The following is a 17,123-nucleotide window of genomic DNA, read 5'->3' on the forward strand; positions in this document are numbered from 1 at the left end:
ACTGCTCACATATGCTGCAGTGACCACCTCTCAGTCACAGCATCACTCCATGGAACACTTATCTACTTGCTCCAAACTCAGCAATTAGAACTCCTCATGGAAAACCTGGTTAGGTAGTGCCCCACACCCTGGTAAAGGCTTTGGCCCACAGTTCCCTCTCTTTCTTTTGCTCCCCACTCACTGCTTGAGTGAGAATTTCCTCAACAGCCCTCTCCTTCCCATTGGCCTGGATTTGTAAGTAATACACTGCTTCCATCATTTCATGGGTTTTGTGGAATTGCCTCCTCTGTGTCTTACTTGATTGGTGCACCTGAAGCATAAATTTTTTTCTGTTCAGGGCTTTCCTAGAGAGTGGCTATCTTAGTAGAAATAAACAGGACACAGGTCACAAGAGCCATAAGGGTGTCTGCCTGTATAAAAAAGTTTCCTAGGAGAGAGACACATGATCACAGGTAGGACACTTAAGCATTAGGTCATCCACCAGAATAAAGAAGTATCACATGAAAGACACACTGTTAGCATCCATAACCAAATCCCCTGGACCCTCATGGCAGGGCTAGAGTTTATAGCCACTCTCACAAAAGACCTCAAGACCAACCTAGAAAGAAAAAAATACAAGTTTTTTTATAGATGCTAATTAGTAACATGAAAACATGTAAAAGTATAAAACTCATTGGTAAAAGTGAGTATATTGTCAAATCCAGAATACTCTGATACTGTAACAGTGGTATATAAATCATTTATAACTCTAGTATAAAGGCTAAAAGACAAAAATAGTAAAATAACTACAATAATTAGTTAACAGATATACAATGTAAAAAGATGCCAATTTGTGACATCAAAAGCAAAAAAGGTGGATAGGGAGTAGACGTGTAGAGTTTTTGCATGTAATTGAAGTTATTATCAGCTTAAAATGGATTGTTATAACTATAAGGTGTTTTATGCAAACCTCATAGTAACTGTAAGACAGAATCCTACAGTTGATACACAAAAGATAAAGAGAATGGAATCAAAGCATACCATTATAGAAAATAACCAAATTACAAAGAAAGACAGTAAGAGAAGAAAGGGACAAAAGATCTACGAAACTGCCAGAAAACAGGTAACAAAATGGCAATAGTAAGTCTTTACCTATCAATAATTAGCTTGAGTATAAATTGATTAAATGCTTCAATCAAAAGACAAAGGGCAGCTGAATGGATGAAAAACAAGACCAAACTGTATGCTGCCCACAAAAGACTCACTTCACCTTTAAGGACACACATATACTGAAAGTGAAGTGAGGGAAAAAGATATTTCATGCAAATGGAAACCAAAAGAAAGCAGGGATAACTATACTTATAGCAGACAAAATAGACTTTAAGTCAAAAACTGTAAAACAGAGACAAAAAGGTCACTACATAATGATAAAGGGGTCATTTCTTCGAAATAATATAAAATAATTTTAAACACATATGCATCTGATATCAGAGCACCTAAATATGTAAAGTACATATTAATAGATCCAAAGGGAGAAAGAGCAATGCAATAATAGTATGGGACTTCAATACCCTACATTTTACAATGGACAGGTAACCAAATAGAAATATAAGGAAATACTGGACTTGAACTATAACTTAGACCAAATGGGCCTAACAGATATACAAAACATTTCTCCCAACAGCAGCAGAATACACATTTTTCTCAAGTGCAGGTGAGATACTCTCCAGGATAGATCGTATGTCAGGCTACAAACCAAGTCTTAACACATACAAGAATTTGAAATCATATCAAGCATCTCTTCTGACCACAGTGGTATGAAACTAGAAATCAGTAACAGGAGGAAAATTGGAAAATTCATAAATTTGTAGAAATTAAACAGCATGCTCCTGAACAACCAAAGGGTCAAGAAAATCTAAATGGAAATGTTAAGATATCTTGAGACAAACAAAAATGGAAACACAGCATACCGAAATTTATTGGACACACCAGAAGTATTTCTAAGAGTGAGGTTTATAACAATAAATGCCTAGATTAAGAAAAAGATCTCAAATAAACAACCTAAGTTTATACCTCAAGGAAATAGAAAAAGAACAAAGCCTAAATTCAGTAGAAAGAAGGAAATAGCAAAGATCAGAGCAAAAATAAATGAAATAGAGGCTGAAAAGAACAACAGAAAAGATCAGTGAAACTAAGATATTAAAAATTAAAATTAAAAACAGAACTAGCACATGATGCCGCAGCCCCACTGTTAGGCATATATCCAAAAGAAATGAAATCAGTATATAGAAGAAATAGCTGCACTGTCATGTTCCTTCCAGCATTATTCACAATAATAAGATGTGTCCATTGATGGGTAAATGGATAGAGAAAACGTGGTATATAATATGTATATGTACACACAATGGTATTTTATTCAGCCTTAAAAAAGAATGAAATCCTGTCATTTCTAACAATATGAATGAACCTAGAGGCCACTTTGCTAAGTGAAATAAGCCAGGCATAGAAGAAAAATGCTGCATCATCTTACTTACATTGGGATCTTAAGAAGTTGAACTCATAGATGCAGAGAGTAGAACGGTAGTTGCTAAGAGCTGGGGGTGGAGGAAATAGGGAGATATTGGTGAAAGAGTACAAAGTCTCAGTTATGCAGCATGATGACTGCAGGTAATAATTCTCGAGTTTATACTTGAAATTTGCTGAGAGTAGATCTTAAATGTTCTCTCCACACACTCAGCAATAAAGATAACTATGCAAGGTGAGGGATATGTTCATTAGCTTAATATTGGTCATCACTTTCACAATGTATGCATATAACAAAAGATCATATTGGACACCGTAAATATATACAGTTTTCATCAATTATGCCTCAGTAAAATTAGAAATGGAAAGAAAGAAAAGACAAGCTTAGACAGACTCAGAGACTTACCCAAAATTTCACAGATCAAAACCAAATCTAATTTCAACTTTAGGACATATACTATTATCCACTCTGCCTCATAGCTTCTTGAGATCCTAAGCAGCTAAGCTGACAGGTTGTGAGAGCCACTCACAGTTCTGACCATTGGTCAGTGGTGTGATTTAGTCATTACAACATTGTACATTTCTGTCTATCCATTTTCATATAGCTAATGAAAGATTCAGAAGATCAGCCTGAAATCAGGTAACTGAGCTTCACTGATGGCGGTTAATTCCAACATAAATGCCACAACCAACATATTAAGCATTGTCTTCTGAAAATACTACTCTTTGAAGGACAATAAAAAAGTGACTTGGCCGGGCACAATGGCTTACACCTATAATCTCAGCACTTTGGGAGACAGAGGTGGGTGGATCACGAAGTCAGGAGATTGAGACCATCCTGGCTAACACGGTGAAACCCTGTCTCTACCAAAAACACAAAAAATTAGCCATAGTGGCATGCGCCTGTAGTCCCAGCTACTCAGGAGGCTGAGGCAGGAGAATCGCTTGAACCTGGGAGGCAGAGGTTGCAGTGAGCTGAAATCATGCCACTGCACTCCAGCCTGAGGGACAGAGCGAGACTGCGTCTCAAAAAAAAAAAAAAAAAAAAAGTGACTTATGGTGAGTGCTGGAAAGGACACTTTCATTTTCCCACATGTAAGTTATTCCCTTTGGTATTTAACATGACTGGTAAAAGGCTTTAAAGCTTATATTATAATAAATCTCAAGTGTACTCCCGAAGGCTCAAAAGAAAAAGGGTGCTTTACGAAATTTGCTTCTTTCCATTCTAAGCATTATGTATTGGTTAGACATTAACTTGCAAGGAAATTATTTCACTTGTGTTGTCTTCAAATAAAACTATTATCATGCCGAGTACAAAAGTCTGGGTTTTCTCTTGATGCTAAGGACTCATGATCCTCACATGTAAATTTAACTTGATAAGTCCTCTCTATTTCAGGATTTTAACATCAAGGTCTAGTTTGGGATTTAATTTGACAGGCTGTACCTGTCAGTTTTTGTATAGTTTACTTTCATCACAGTTCAAAAGGAGTGTGTGAAAGACTTACTTGTGGTAAGTAGGTCACCTGAGATGCATGTTATGCATGAGGAATCCTGGAATTCCTGCTACCTGGGACACTTTTCATGATTATTCAAGGAGCTTGCTCACAATTTAATAACCTTATTGACAATACCAACCACATTGGGAAAGAATAGTTCCATACTCATTTGGGAAATCTGCTTAAGAGATATAGATTCCCCATAGAACTGATCAGAGAAAATAAACACCAACATATATGTGCTTTTTGGTAATAAAAATAAGTGGCATGGAAGTTAGAAAGCTTCCATTCAGGAAAAAGGAGAAGTTCCAGTTGGAGGACTGCATTCTAGCCCATACCCTCAGAAGATTTTGAGATAAGAGGTCCTTGGAAAAAGGTACCATTTAAGAAAATGTCACCAACCCATTTTCTTTAAGACCAGGCTGGTAGCCAATCACATTATGCTTCATTTATAGGATACTGTTCCTGTTAATTTTGTTTTTTTAGTGATAACACACAATTGTTCCTCATCTGATTTTTCCCTCATAAAACAGCTAAGCATTTTGATCTGACTTTCTCAATAGACTGCATTCATTGTATAATAAATTAGATCAATGATTGATTACTTAATAATAGGCCATTGTATTAAGTCAAAGAAGTGAGAAATTGACCAAGAACAGTTCATTTTGTGTATTATAAATGGGTACTAATCCATCCATCCTCTATTTAGGTCTTTGGGTTCCATTACTTATGTCAAGAGGCTATTTACGATCTAACAAGTTTGACCTTATCTCCATTGGTGATCTTTCAAATGTGGCTCTTTAAGGAAACCAAAATACCTAGAATTACAGGATTTGGCATACTCTAAAACAACATCAGTGACCCATTCAGATTGAGAATTATTTAACCTTCACTGTTCTAGGCATCATGCTTAGTGTTTTCTTATACGTTATCTCATTTAATCTTCACAATAACCCTACAGAAATAGATATTATGATCAATATTTTACAAATGAACAAACTGAGGTTCAGAGAAGAAGTAAATTCTAAGGCTTAGTAGTCACAAGAACCAAACCCAGGATCCCAATTCCAATCTGATGAATTTTTTTTTTCCCCCTGAGACAGAGTTGCCCAGGCTGGAGTGTAGTGGTGTGATCTCAGCTCACTGCAACCTTCACTTCCCAGGTTCAAGCGATTCTCCTGCCTCAGCCTCCTGAGTAGCTGGGATTACAGGCACACGCCACCATGCCCGGCTAATTTTTGTATTCTTAGTAGAGACGGAGTTTCACCACGTTGGCCAGGCTTCGAACTCTTGACCTTGTGATCCACCCGCCTCGGCCTCCCAAAGTGCTGGGATTACAGGCACAAGCCACTGTGCCTGGCCCTTCTGTGGATTTTAACACTTCTATTCATCTTACCACTTCTGCTGTGTACTTTAGGCTTCTAGCATCACCCTTGTGAGTTAAAATATTAATTCATCTCCCAATTCCTCCAAGAAGTCTGATGTAAATTCCAGATTAGGAGGAATTTTTTTTTTTTTTTTTGGTGATATGGTCAGAAATGAAGGGAAAGTGCAGGTACATTTTGGTAACATAAATAGCTCTTCTATTCAGAACAAAACCAAGATGGTTCAACATACAAAATAAGATTTTCAAAATCAATCAATAAATATTCATTGATAATTGAGTAATGCGGATGAAGGAAGAACAATAATATATGACTTATATTCTCAATCAATTTGGGAAGACAAAACAGTCCAGGTAAAAAGAACAAGTAACAGTGCAAGGCTATGTATCACAAGGGCAAAGGGGACTCAACAACTCAATGCTAGAGGGATTCACAATAAGTAAAGATTCCTTTGAGGTAGGTTGGTAATGATTTTCAGCGGGGCTGTATAAATGTAAGTCACAACTTCGGTAGTAGAGAGGGTGTATCAGTTCTAAGGAAGGAAAAAGCAATGGGATTGGAGGACGGTGAGAATACCAACAGAGACATTCCTCGCTCAGTGAGCCTTGAAGGTAAGGTAGGACTTGGAGAGGGCTTCGCTGGACAGTCCAGAAAACAATGGATGCAATCAATAAGACTCTTAAGTTCAGGCATCAGCCTCTGTATTCAGGCAAAGTCCATACCTGCCCCTCATCACACTGTGGTATTTAGAGGAGAGGCCTAACTTTCCTCAGAAGCCCCCAATGTGTGATTTGCTCTTTCAACTAAGAAGCCTGCTCTAACATTAGGCTGCAGTGCAGAGATTTATCAAATTCACCCCTTAGCTTTGTTCAGTCACTTCAGGATGAATCCTGCACATCCAGAGGATCTTTATACTTACTCTCAGGGTTCACACCCTCTCTTTTAGCACTTTATCTGGAGTTGAAAGAAGCAGCTGTCACTGACTCCATGCCCAGCATGGAGGTGATCTGTGCTTTAATAGCTGAGGTCCCAGTTTGCCTGGAATAGTCCCAAAGGATTCTGTTGTGCTGAGCATCCACTGTTTTAACAATAAGTTATATAGCCACCCGTGTTATAGTCCTAACTACCATTCAACATGAAGCATGGGCTCAAAGAACCACTCTAGTCCCTTATCTCACAAAACAGATCTACATTTCTGCTGCTGTTCACAGGGACATCATGCCATGGGCCAAAAATCCCCACTTCTCCTGGGAGTATGGATTTGGGGAAGGCCTAAAATTATTGGAAACTCATGCTCAATCTAAAACCATTTAAACAGCCACCTGGCTGATGGTAACAGCAAATTATCCAGACAGTCTGACACTTAACCGTACATCATACTTTTCAAACAGCACCACTAACACGTCAGTTACTCAGGATTGAGTGCCTGGCATTGCCACCCAGTGAACCGTTTCCTCTTTACAATGCTCAGAAACGACTTGAAAGGCACATTAAGCAAATATCAGACATAAATGTTACCTTAAGCAAACAATGGGAGGGAAGAATACAGAATAGGTCAGAAGCAGCCTCCTGCTACACAGCTGTTCCAAGGGCAAACACACTGCAGTGTTCTGGCAGAGTATGCATTCAACACAAATGTTAACGTCTCCTTTGCCCAGGCTCTAATTGAAAATTCTTTTGCCACTTAAATACGTGTTTAATTTAAAGGGCTCTGAGTCAGGTTTCTCCCCTGCTCAGCTCAGAGACAAAACATGCTGGACAAACAGGCAGGAAGTCCCACTGAACATCTGTTTCTGGCTGGGGTGACAGTTCACATAGATCATTTAGAACTCAATTTAAAATAGTAAAAATGTATTGAGCAACTGCCATGTTTTGAATATGATTTAGTACCTGACCAAGATAGAGTTCACCAACAAGGTTTCACTTCACCAGGAAAGGGAAGACAGGTACAAAAAGCAAAACAGAATCTAGCAGATACCCTAAAAGGAATAGAAACAAAGTGCAATGGAAACACAAAAGAAGGAAAGACTAGTTCTGATTTAGGGGGTGGTAAGGACTTCATGGAAGTATAAGGTATTATTTATCATTATCATCATCATAACAACATTAACTGCTATTACAGAGGGTTTATTATGACCCCATAACTACTCTAAATACTTTAAGTGTATTTTACTCTAAATTAGTCAAACTTGACCTTGAAGGAGGGTGTAATTGAGAGAAATAGAAATGGAGAAGAAAGGATATTCCAAGTGGCAAGAGCAGACTAATGAAAGGCATGATGTCAGGAGGCATTCAGGAAATAGTAACTACTGTGATCACTGTTTGTCAGACTTTGGAATATGTAAGGAATTAAAGGAGACAAGGCTTGAAGCAGAAGTTGGTGCCCTAAATATCACAGTGAGAAATTTGAGATCTGTTCAGTAGGCATTGAGGTTCCATTAAAGCAATGACACTTAATTGTAGGTCTATATCAAAATCCCTGGGTGGGGGTGGGGGGATGAGTTTCTCAAAATGCCCATGCCTTATTTCTGGAAACTGACTGAGGAAGTCTTATTTGCAGCCCAAGAATCTTCACTTTTTCAGAACTCCTCAGCAATTTTTATGAACATCCCTTGGAGAACCATTGAAAGGCTTCTCTTCTGGGAACTGTCATGATTAAATCTGAGTTTTAAAAGACTTAAGCAGCCATGTGGAGGATGACTGGGTAGGGCACAGACAGATAGTTGGGCACTGAGTTAGTAAACCCCTGCAGCAGGAAGGGAAATGTAAGGAGACTTGACGGGGGGTGCCTGTGGGCGTGTTCTGCGGAGGTGAATGTGTGTCAGGGTCAGAATCAGCAGGGCCTGTGCATTGACCAGATGTGAAGAGGGAATAAGAGATGACTCTGCTATTTAAGCTTATGCTGGGAGTATGGTACTGTTATTGATTGAGATTAGAAAGATAGAAAAAGGATCATATTTGAGGGCAAAAATAATGAGTCTAGTTTTAAGCATATTAAATTTGAGATGGTAATAGGTGATCTTAGGTGAGTTGAATCAGAAATATACATTTAGATAATCAGAAATGTACATCTAGAACTTGGATGTCTTGTTGCTTGACTATGCCAATAGAATATGACCATATATATAGACATGTTCTCTAGACTATGTCTTCAAAATATTCTGAATTGAGGTGGAGTGTCTGGCTCATTCAAATTTTGTTTTGTTGATTTGAATAAGTGAGAATGTAAAAAAGATTCTCACAAATAATATTTTAGGAAGGGCCGGGCGATGGCTCATGCCTGTGATTCTAGCACTTTGGGAAGCCGAGGCAGGCGGATCACCTGAGATCAGGAGTTCAAGGCCAGCCTGGCCAACATGGTGAAACCCTGTCTCTACTAAAAAATATAAAAATTAGCTGGGCATGGTGGCATACACCTGTAATCCCAGCTACTCAGGAGGTTGAGACAGGAGAACCACTTGAACCCGGGAGGTGGAGCCTGCGGTGAGCCAAGATCATGCCACTGCACTCCAGCCTGGGTGACAGAGTGAGACTGTCTCAAAGCAAAACAAAAAAAATTTTAAAACATTTTAGGAAGCAAAACAAAAAAAATTTTAAAACATTTTAGGAAGTCTTTCATTCAAGGGTGAGGGAAAGAAGAGGAGTGACAGTGGGGCCTGAGAAAATGCTGCAGGACAAGGAGCCACAAGAATGCATAGGCAGCAAAGACACAGAAAAACAATTTCAGCAGGGAAGGGGATTCTTCAGTGTTCAATGCTTCTGAATTGTTAAAAAGGGTAAGAGAATTAACTGGTTAAGAATTAACTGGTTAATTAGGTTGTAAAGGGTAGAAGCTGACTGTCACTAGCTTAGACAGAAAGAAAAAAAGGAATTTAACGGCAGTGCCTAAAGGAGGATTCTAGGAGAGCTCACAGAGAGTCAGCGGAGGAGATGAACAACCAAGGTTCGGGAAGGGTAGGGAACCAGGGCAGCTCTGGGGGCCTCCTAGGAATCTATGACCCCTCTCCCAGGTGGTGCAGCCATTAATACAACTCTGCTCCAGAAAATTCTGCACCTCTCCAGTCCATGCTCCATATCCTATGAGAGGGAAGTAACCTAGCTTGAGTGTGTGTCCCTATTTTAACTATGGCCAGGGAAAATGTCAGCAAAGCAAGGCATTCACTCCTTTCGGTGGCTAGCACTAGACCCCAGGGAGAAGAGGTCACTGAAGGTTAGCTCTACTCCAAGAAGCAAGTTCCACTGGAGTGTGGAACTTGTAGGAGCCAGTTTGCAAGGTGTGTTCATACATGCAAGAGGGCAATGATGCATGACAGTGCTGTTTCCAGTCCCTCGACCATGAAAGGAAAGTAGCCTGAGAGTTGCAGACTTGAGGGCAGGGTTTTGGGGGCAGTGGAGACTTGACTATATTTGTAGACTGAAGCTGGATCCAGTGGAGTAATAAATTAACATACAAGAAATAAAGGAGGTAATTAATGGCACAGAGACCTAGGTGATGACCAAAGACTTCAGTCAACGATATACTGAATAGAAGGGATCCTGAGGAACTTCATGGAATTACCTATGTATTATATACAAGATAAGAGGAATGTCAAAAAGCAGGGAGATTGGATAGTTGCTCTCTGTATATAGGGGTGTCAGTGAAGTGGTCAGAAGAACTTGAGATGCTTGCACAAGGAGAAACAGTGAAATCAACAGGCTACAAAATCAAAGCAGAGATACACAAAAACTCTTTAGAGATGAAAAACTGGCCTGTGGGCTTGCAAAAGTTTTCTATAACCAAGGTAGATATATTAACTTGACTAAGCAAATAATACATACATTAAAAAGTGATTTTTGTGACTTGGGCACAGAAAAAGCAGGAAAAGTCACTGAAGCGAATGTTAGTAATTTCCATCTTAGCACTGTCCTAGAGAGGCTGTGACCTGGCCAGTATTTCCAGTTCCGTGGGCCAGAAACTTTCTTACCTTGAAGCCATTAAACAGTCAACTTTCTTAGCTTGTATTCTGCATTCAGGACAACCTTCCTCTTGATTATGGTTAAGCTAATCTCTTAAGGAAGACTGTGTTTGTCAAATAAACCTATGCAGTAATTTCTTCTGAAGGAATAAATTAAATGGTTTCTGATTTTGATTGGACTTTTCATGGCACTTGGCACTGATCATAAGGACTCCAGAATTCTTATAGTAATTTATTATTGAAAATTAATAAACTGATGCCATGGTTGGAACAGACACTGCTAATTGCCTATCCAATATCTGTGTTTAGTAACACACTGTCACCAGTGGCCCATACATGGCCCTCTTTTATTGATTGATTGTATTAAATTATTGAAAAATAAAAATAATAAAAATTTAAAACTACAAATAAAAGATACACTGGTTTGTATTCACTCTTGTAAGTTTGATTATTGTGCAGAACTAACACCTGAGATAAGTGTTTCTTCCTATGGATGAATAAAATTACAGTTCCTGGCCTGCATGGGTAATTTCAGGTCATGATGCTACCTTGGGAGGCCTGTGAGAGGTCATTAGTGGTCTCTTCCTGGTATATGTGCCCTTGGCATCATTGTTTGTTCTCTAGCCACTGTAGAAGAATGCTGATCTTTCTATACTGGCCATTTGGATCAAAGGAAATTGTTGGTGGAACAAACACAACTTGCACAACTTTTATTCCCAGTAAAGAAATTCATTTTTTGACTTTTGTTCACCGGCTTCTATACTAGAGGAAATTAGTTGATTAGCTTTCAGAGGTGCAAAAACTAAAAATAAGTGATAGTAAGCTTTAACTATGTGCCATGTAAGAACTCTGCATCTATGTGCATTATCTCATTGAAGCCACAATAACTGTCCAGCATCTAGTAAGAATAAAATCCCAGTGCCTCAGCCATGTCTCTGGCCCGTGTACTAAATCTTTTGAGTTTACCCAGCAATGACCTCTGTTTCCACTGTACTCCCGATCTTGATCTCTTTTTTCTTTTTCAGTGAATTTTACAGATCCATTTATTCATGCCACGAAGTAAGCGATACTTACACAAGTGTACAGTCTAACACAGCTTGCTTAAATTTACAAGCTGACTGATGTTTCATTTCATGTGTACTCCAGGTAAAGCTGGTTAGTGATGACCGTGAGCAGGCACTGGAGATTTCAAAGCTTACTTCTTTTATTAGCACTCTGGATTTTATAAACGATGAGGCTCATCAGCCCCATTCCTACCCAAATATCCTGGTAAACTTGAGTATAGTAGAGCTTCATGGGGATCCACACATTTTTAATAATACTTTGAAGCATCTATACCTTTTGCCCACACCTGCCTGTACCTTGCCTCGTGCTCTGTGCACAGTAGCGCCATAGCCCAGGGCGTGTCCCCCTCGGCTGTAATTACTTGATGCTTCCGTGTCCTCCTGGGCTATAATTACTCCCACTTGTCACAGCATTCTGGGTGATGACTCAGCCAGGTTCAGGCCAGAGCATAGGTGGGTAGCAACTATCCTGGCAACAGCCCACAAAGCCGGCATCCCCTCCAGGCTTGCCCCAAACTTTCTAGAGGGGAATCACCTCACTCTTGCACCTCTTCCTGTTACTCTCACACCCAGTGTGGGTCTATGTCCACACTTCCTTCTGTAGATCAGGAGCACCAGATTTGTAGTATCTGAACTATGTCAAGCACCCCAGCTTCTCTTTTCTTCCTCCTGCCCCATTGGAATAGCTACTTTCTTAGTGCTCGCTTACCATCCAAAGAGTAAATCTTTTGTGAAAATCATCCCAGTAGTGTTTGTCTTGGTTTGCTAGAAATTTCCTTAGAAAGAGATATTTAGTTTCCTTCTAAATATGGCTTATTATTACAGTATTATAATTATTACTAAAATGATGATGGTGATGTCAGTTCATCAGCAGGCCTTTAATAATTTTCTTTGAATGCTATTTTTGTCTTCTGGAGGAGCCTTCCTGATCAGATGAAAACAGGAAAGGAGTCAAATATCACCATGATCTAGGTGACCAACTTGTCCCAATTTACCAAGGACTTCTCTGGTTTTAGCACCGAAAGTCCTTCATCCTGGGACACTCCCCTATCCAGAACAAACTGGAACAGTTGGGCATTCTACCACCTCTAAAGAAAAGACCACAGTGAACTTAAGATAATCCTAGAATCACCACTGTCATTAACTGAAAAGTCTTTTCTAAGGAGATTTTTCACTCTCTTATTATTACATGTGATATATTTTATATCTATATCTCCAATAGGATCAGAGAGTGAAATATATATATTATAACAGCTATAATAATACATTTATTGAATGCTTGCTACATTCTAGGCAATAAGTTAATGCAGCAACTCTGTGAAGTCAGTATTTTTAATTCAAATTTTCAGATAAAGAAAGTGAAATTCAGAATAGTTAGCAAGGTCCCACAACTAGACTTAAACCCATTCACTTAATGATTTATGGATTTAATATTTTATTGTAGGTAAAAACAGAAAGAGCTGCAACAGTTGGATATCTGAGTAAAGCAAAGGTATAGTTCCATTGCCATTTATCTGGACAAAACAAAGATCAAGATACTGACAATTTATTCTACAAGTTACAACCAAGGTAATTATTTTGGTAAGCTTAGGAGGATACTCCCTTCACACAAAGTCCAACCTTAAATCACATCATTTTAAGGGTGAAATACTAGAAGCATTCTATTAAAGTCGGCAAGAAGACATGCTTGCTATCATTGTTATTCAATTATATCCTAGAAGTTTTAGGCTCTAAAATAAAAATTTTCAAAATGTTAAATAAATAAATATTAGGTGTCAGTATAATTATTACTTGCAAATCATGATTGTTTACCCAGAAAAAACTTTAAAAATCTGATGAAAAACGGCTAGAACTAATAAAAGACTACATACATATCCAGAAGAATATGCTTCCAAAATTATTAACCTCTGGAAATTTCTAGTTATTGTAGGAGAACTTTGTTTTCCATTTTTTCCTCATGAAAATGACATGCTAGGGATTAGAGAGGGGCCAAAATAAATATCCTGAGATGTTTATTACGTATCTCAGTGGTAAACTACATTTGAGCTATTGAGCATCGGGCTCATTGGGGAAAAGAGGCATAAGCATTTAGGGTATCCAATCCTCCGAAGGGTGGCTGGGGCGTTCTGTTGCCTGAACTGGAGGTAGAATTGGCCCTTTTGTGCCCCAGAAACAGGAGACTGCTAGACCCAGAAGAGGTCCTAGGGAAAGAAAATGGTTGCAGCTTTGGGTCTGAAAGATGGTAGACACCTGACCCACCCTAACTCCATAATTGGTCCAGCACCCTGGAGGAATGGCACGGGGGGAGATGATGCACAGGGGAACTGTATTTAGAGAGATCATGTACTTTATTGACAAACTTGGGACAGTTCTTGAGATTGGAAAAGGACCCTTTTAACAATTATCCCAGGTATAAACTGAGGTGGTCCTGGGTCAACCAGCACACATGCTCACCCTTGTGAATGCACCTGGGGCCAGTGTCAGGGGCTGGGTCATGGCTTGCCTAGGCTGGCTGCCACTCTGCAATTGTTGCTGCCTCTCGTGGCTCAGCTGACATTGTTGGATAAGATTGCTGGTGACCTTAGGAGTGTCAATTTCTATCTTCTGGAGGCATTGTTTTCTGGTTCTTGGGTTGCTACGAGACTTGGAGACTGGGGCTTGGGCTCCATATTGCAGGAAAAACTGTTTATATATACATATGTATATATATATATATATAAACTGTTCATATATAGAAAAACTGTTTATATATACGTATATATGTATATATACACGTATATATGTATATATATAAAAACTGTTTATATATGTATATATATACGTGTATATATATACATATATAACTATATATACGTGTATATATACACATATATAACTATATATGTGTATATATACGTGTATATATACACATATATAACTATATATGTGTATATATACGTGTATATATACACATATATAACTATATATGTGTATATATACACACATATACGTATATATGTGTATATATTTACCTATATATATACGTATCGTGTATATATACCCGTATATATACTTATATATACGTATATAAGTGTATACATACGTATATAAGTATGTATATATGTATACATACGTATATAAGTATGTATATATAAGTATACATACGTATATAAGTATGTATATATAAGTATACATACGTATATAAGTATATAAGTACTTATATATACATATATAAGTACATATATACTTATATATACGTATATAAGTATATATACGTATATATGCATATATACATATATATATACTTAAATAGTGAGATATACTTATCTTTATTTTTTAACTTTCATCTGAGAACATATTTCAATAATAATAGTACACAACTTCCCCAGGCCACACCAGCCTGTGGGTGCAGATAAGGCCATCTTGTTATGAATTCCTAAACTTTCCTGGCTCATTTTCCCACACGCCATGTGCCCCTAGTCCCTGAGACTCATCAGGAGGTGTCACATGTGCTTAACTCACTCCGCAATCTGAGCTACTCCTAACTGCTCCCCCTATCAGCAGCCAGCATCCCTACCACTGTCCTGCAAGCATGGAATCCCCAGGCTGCTGAGGCTGAACATTACTGGAAACTGGTAACTATGAGAACCAGTGGTTTCCTATGGGGAACAGGTGTGGGAAGTAAAACTTACTTTTTAACTGTGTGCTCTGTTGCACCTTTGGGAATTTCATCTCATGCATTTATAGCATACTTTCAGAGATAGTAATAATTAAAAAGAAAAGAAAAGCAGTATGGGTAGCCGTAGAGGAGCCAGCTATGTAGCTCCCTGGTTTTTATGTTATATTCTGATTGAAGAAAACAAACTAAGCAGGGCTGCCTGTGAATTAGTGTGTTCCAGAAACAGCCCTGCCATTTTACTTCTCAGTCCTTTCTCTGCTTAGAACCAAGGCAAGCATTCAGGAGCCAGGGGCCAGGGGACAGAGTCAAATACCAGCCATGCCCCCATAATTCCCACTTCCTTCTGATGGTTAAAGGCTTTGTACCATGATGAGTCAAGCTCACTCTGCCTGGGGTCTCCGCCTTAGACCCTAAAAAAAAAGACTCCAATAGGTTACCGCAAACTCAACACAGTCCCAAGATGAATGAGCCACCAACATGGAACCCAATGAAGGGTTAGCATAGGTCTAAGAGGGGGAAAGTTATTTTTAAAAAAGATAAATGCTCTGAGAAATACCAATTATAACTGAAAATTGTTCATAAAACCCTGTAAAGGGCTCTCGACTAAATCATTAATATGCATAACCAAACTCCTCCTCTCCTGGGGAGGGTAGTTCAGCCACAAGCATGTATTTATGTAATTAGTGTTATGGTTACAGAAGTGGCCCAGGGAAGACTCAGTTCTTTATTAAAAGAGGGGACTTGTGGTCCCTGTGAAACCTCTGAGAAGTTGGGTAGTATCAAGAGCCATGCGCATTTATAAGAGTGCCTGGCACACAGCAAATGCTTAACACATATTAGCTTTTTAAATTATTGTTGTAGTTGTTTCTATAAATTCAAGTGACTTAGAATGTCAAAAACTAAAATTGGTTTTTTTAAAACTGGAGTTATTTATCTCAGAAGAGTAATGACAATATCTCAAGGCCATATGTCATAATTTTAGCAATAATTACTCTCTCCAGAATGGCAGGATCTGCTGCTTTTGGAAGATTCTCAAACGCTATTTATTCAAGAGGAACAATGATTTAGATCATATTATGGGCTTTGCTGTCACCTAGTGGAAATTTGATTATTATAAACAATTCTCAATAACAAACTCATTCTGAGCTACCGAACCCCCAAGTTTCAGTGATTGCCAGCTGGCTTCCATTGGCTTGCATTCTAGTTAATTCTAATACCAAACCTCTGGTGACAGTCCATCTCTCTGTGGATGCACTTGTTTCTGTTTTTGTTATTTTTAAATCCAAGACAGCAAATCCTGTGTGAGCTGCCTCATTAGAAGCCAGCAGTTGCAGAGAACATTCTTGGCAACTTCCAGGTCTCCTGGTCACTGGAATATTGCCAGATCCTAAGAGCAGAGGGACAAACAAACAAACAAACACCTCAAAAAAGCTACCTAATCACAAGTCCCTTTCTAAAGTATTTTCATATATTGTCCTACTTTATTACATGGAGTACATTTTTTTTTATTTTAAAGATCCTCATCTTTGCTGCTCAGAAAGGATAACACAGTCAGGAAGTCAAGCAAAAAACAAGAAATTAAAGCTGTCTTCCCATTCCAAATTCAGAACTCTACCTAAGTCAATACCCTGCCTACCAGGATCCTGTGGTTGGCTCATCAGAAATATTAGGAAAGAGGCTAACAGTTTGGTTTCTTTTGAGACAGATCAAGACAGAAGACAAGGCCCTAGGGTTCATAGGCCACTGGGTGGGAAGATACATTCTTTCCCTACTCAGGGTTAGTCCCACCACTCTACCCCTGATCTCCTGCCCTCTGGTTCCTCTGGGCTCTTGCTAATGTAACTATCCCCCTTTCCAATTCTCTAACCTCCCCCTCTCCATGGGCAAATCCCTTCCAGCTCTAAAGACCAAATCCAAAAATCTGCCTTCATCTATATTTCTCTCCTGCCCTTCCAAATAGGCTTATCCAAATACTCTTATCACATTTCACCTCCACAATTACTTTTTGTTTTTGTTTTTGTTTTTGTTTTTGAGACAGTGTCTAGCTCTGTTGCCCAGGCTGG

General features: G+C 38.8%; 2 protein-coding genes across 4 annotated transcripts in view; both read right to left on the reverse strand.

The window, feature by feature from the left end:
* Window positions 1–17,123, reverse strand: part of SLC36A4 (solute carrier family 36 member 4) — a 275,950-nt gene that overhangs the window by 86,767 nt on the left and 172,060 nt on the right. The window lies entirely within an intron of this gene.
* Window positions 10,799–12,059, reverse strand: LOC107967193 (ATP synthase subunit ATP5MPL, mitochondrial). The gene is given in 2 exon segments (XM_054662612.1): window positions 10,799–11,532; window positions 11,535–12,059. Coding segments are annotated over 2 exon segments (174 nt in total). The 5' UTR covers window positions 11,671–12,059; the 3' UTR covers window positions 10,799–11,494.

The sequence above is a fragment of the Pan troglodytes genome, chromosome 9 (assembly GCF_028858775.2).
Source record: "Pan troglodytes isolate AG18354 chromosome 9, NHGRI_mPanTro3-v2.0_pri, whole genome shotgun sequence".
In the NCBI taxonomy this organism is placed as follows: domain Eukaryota; kingdom Metazoa; phylum Chordata; class Mammalia; order Primates; family Hominidae; genus Pan; species Pan troglodytes.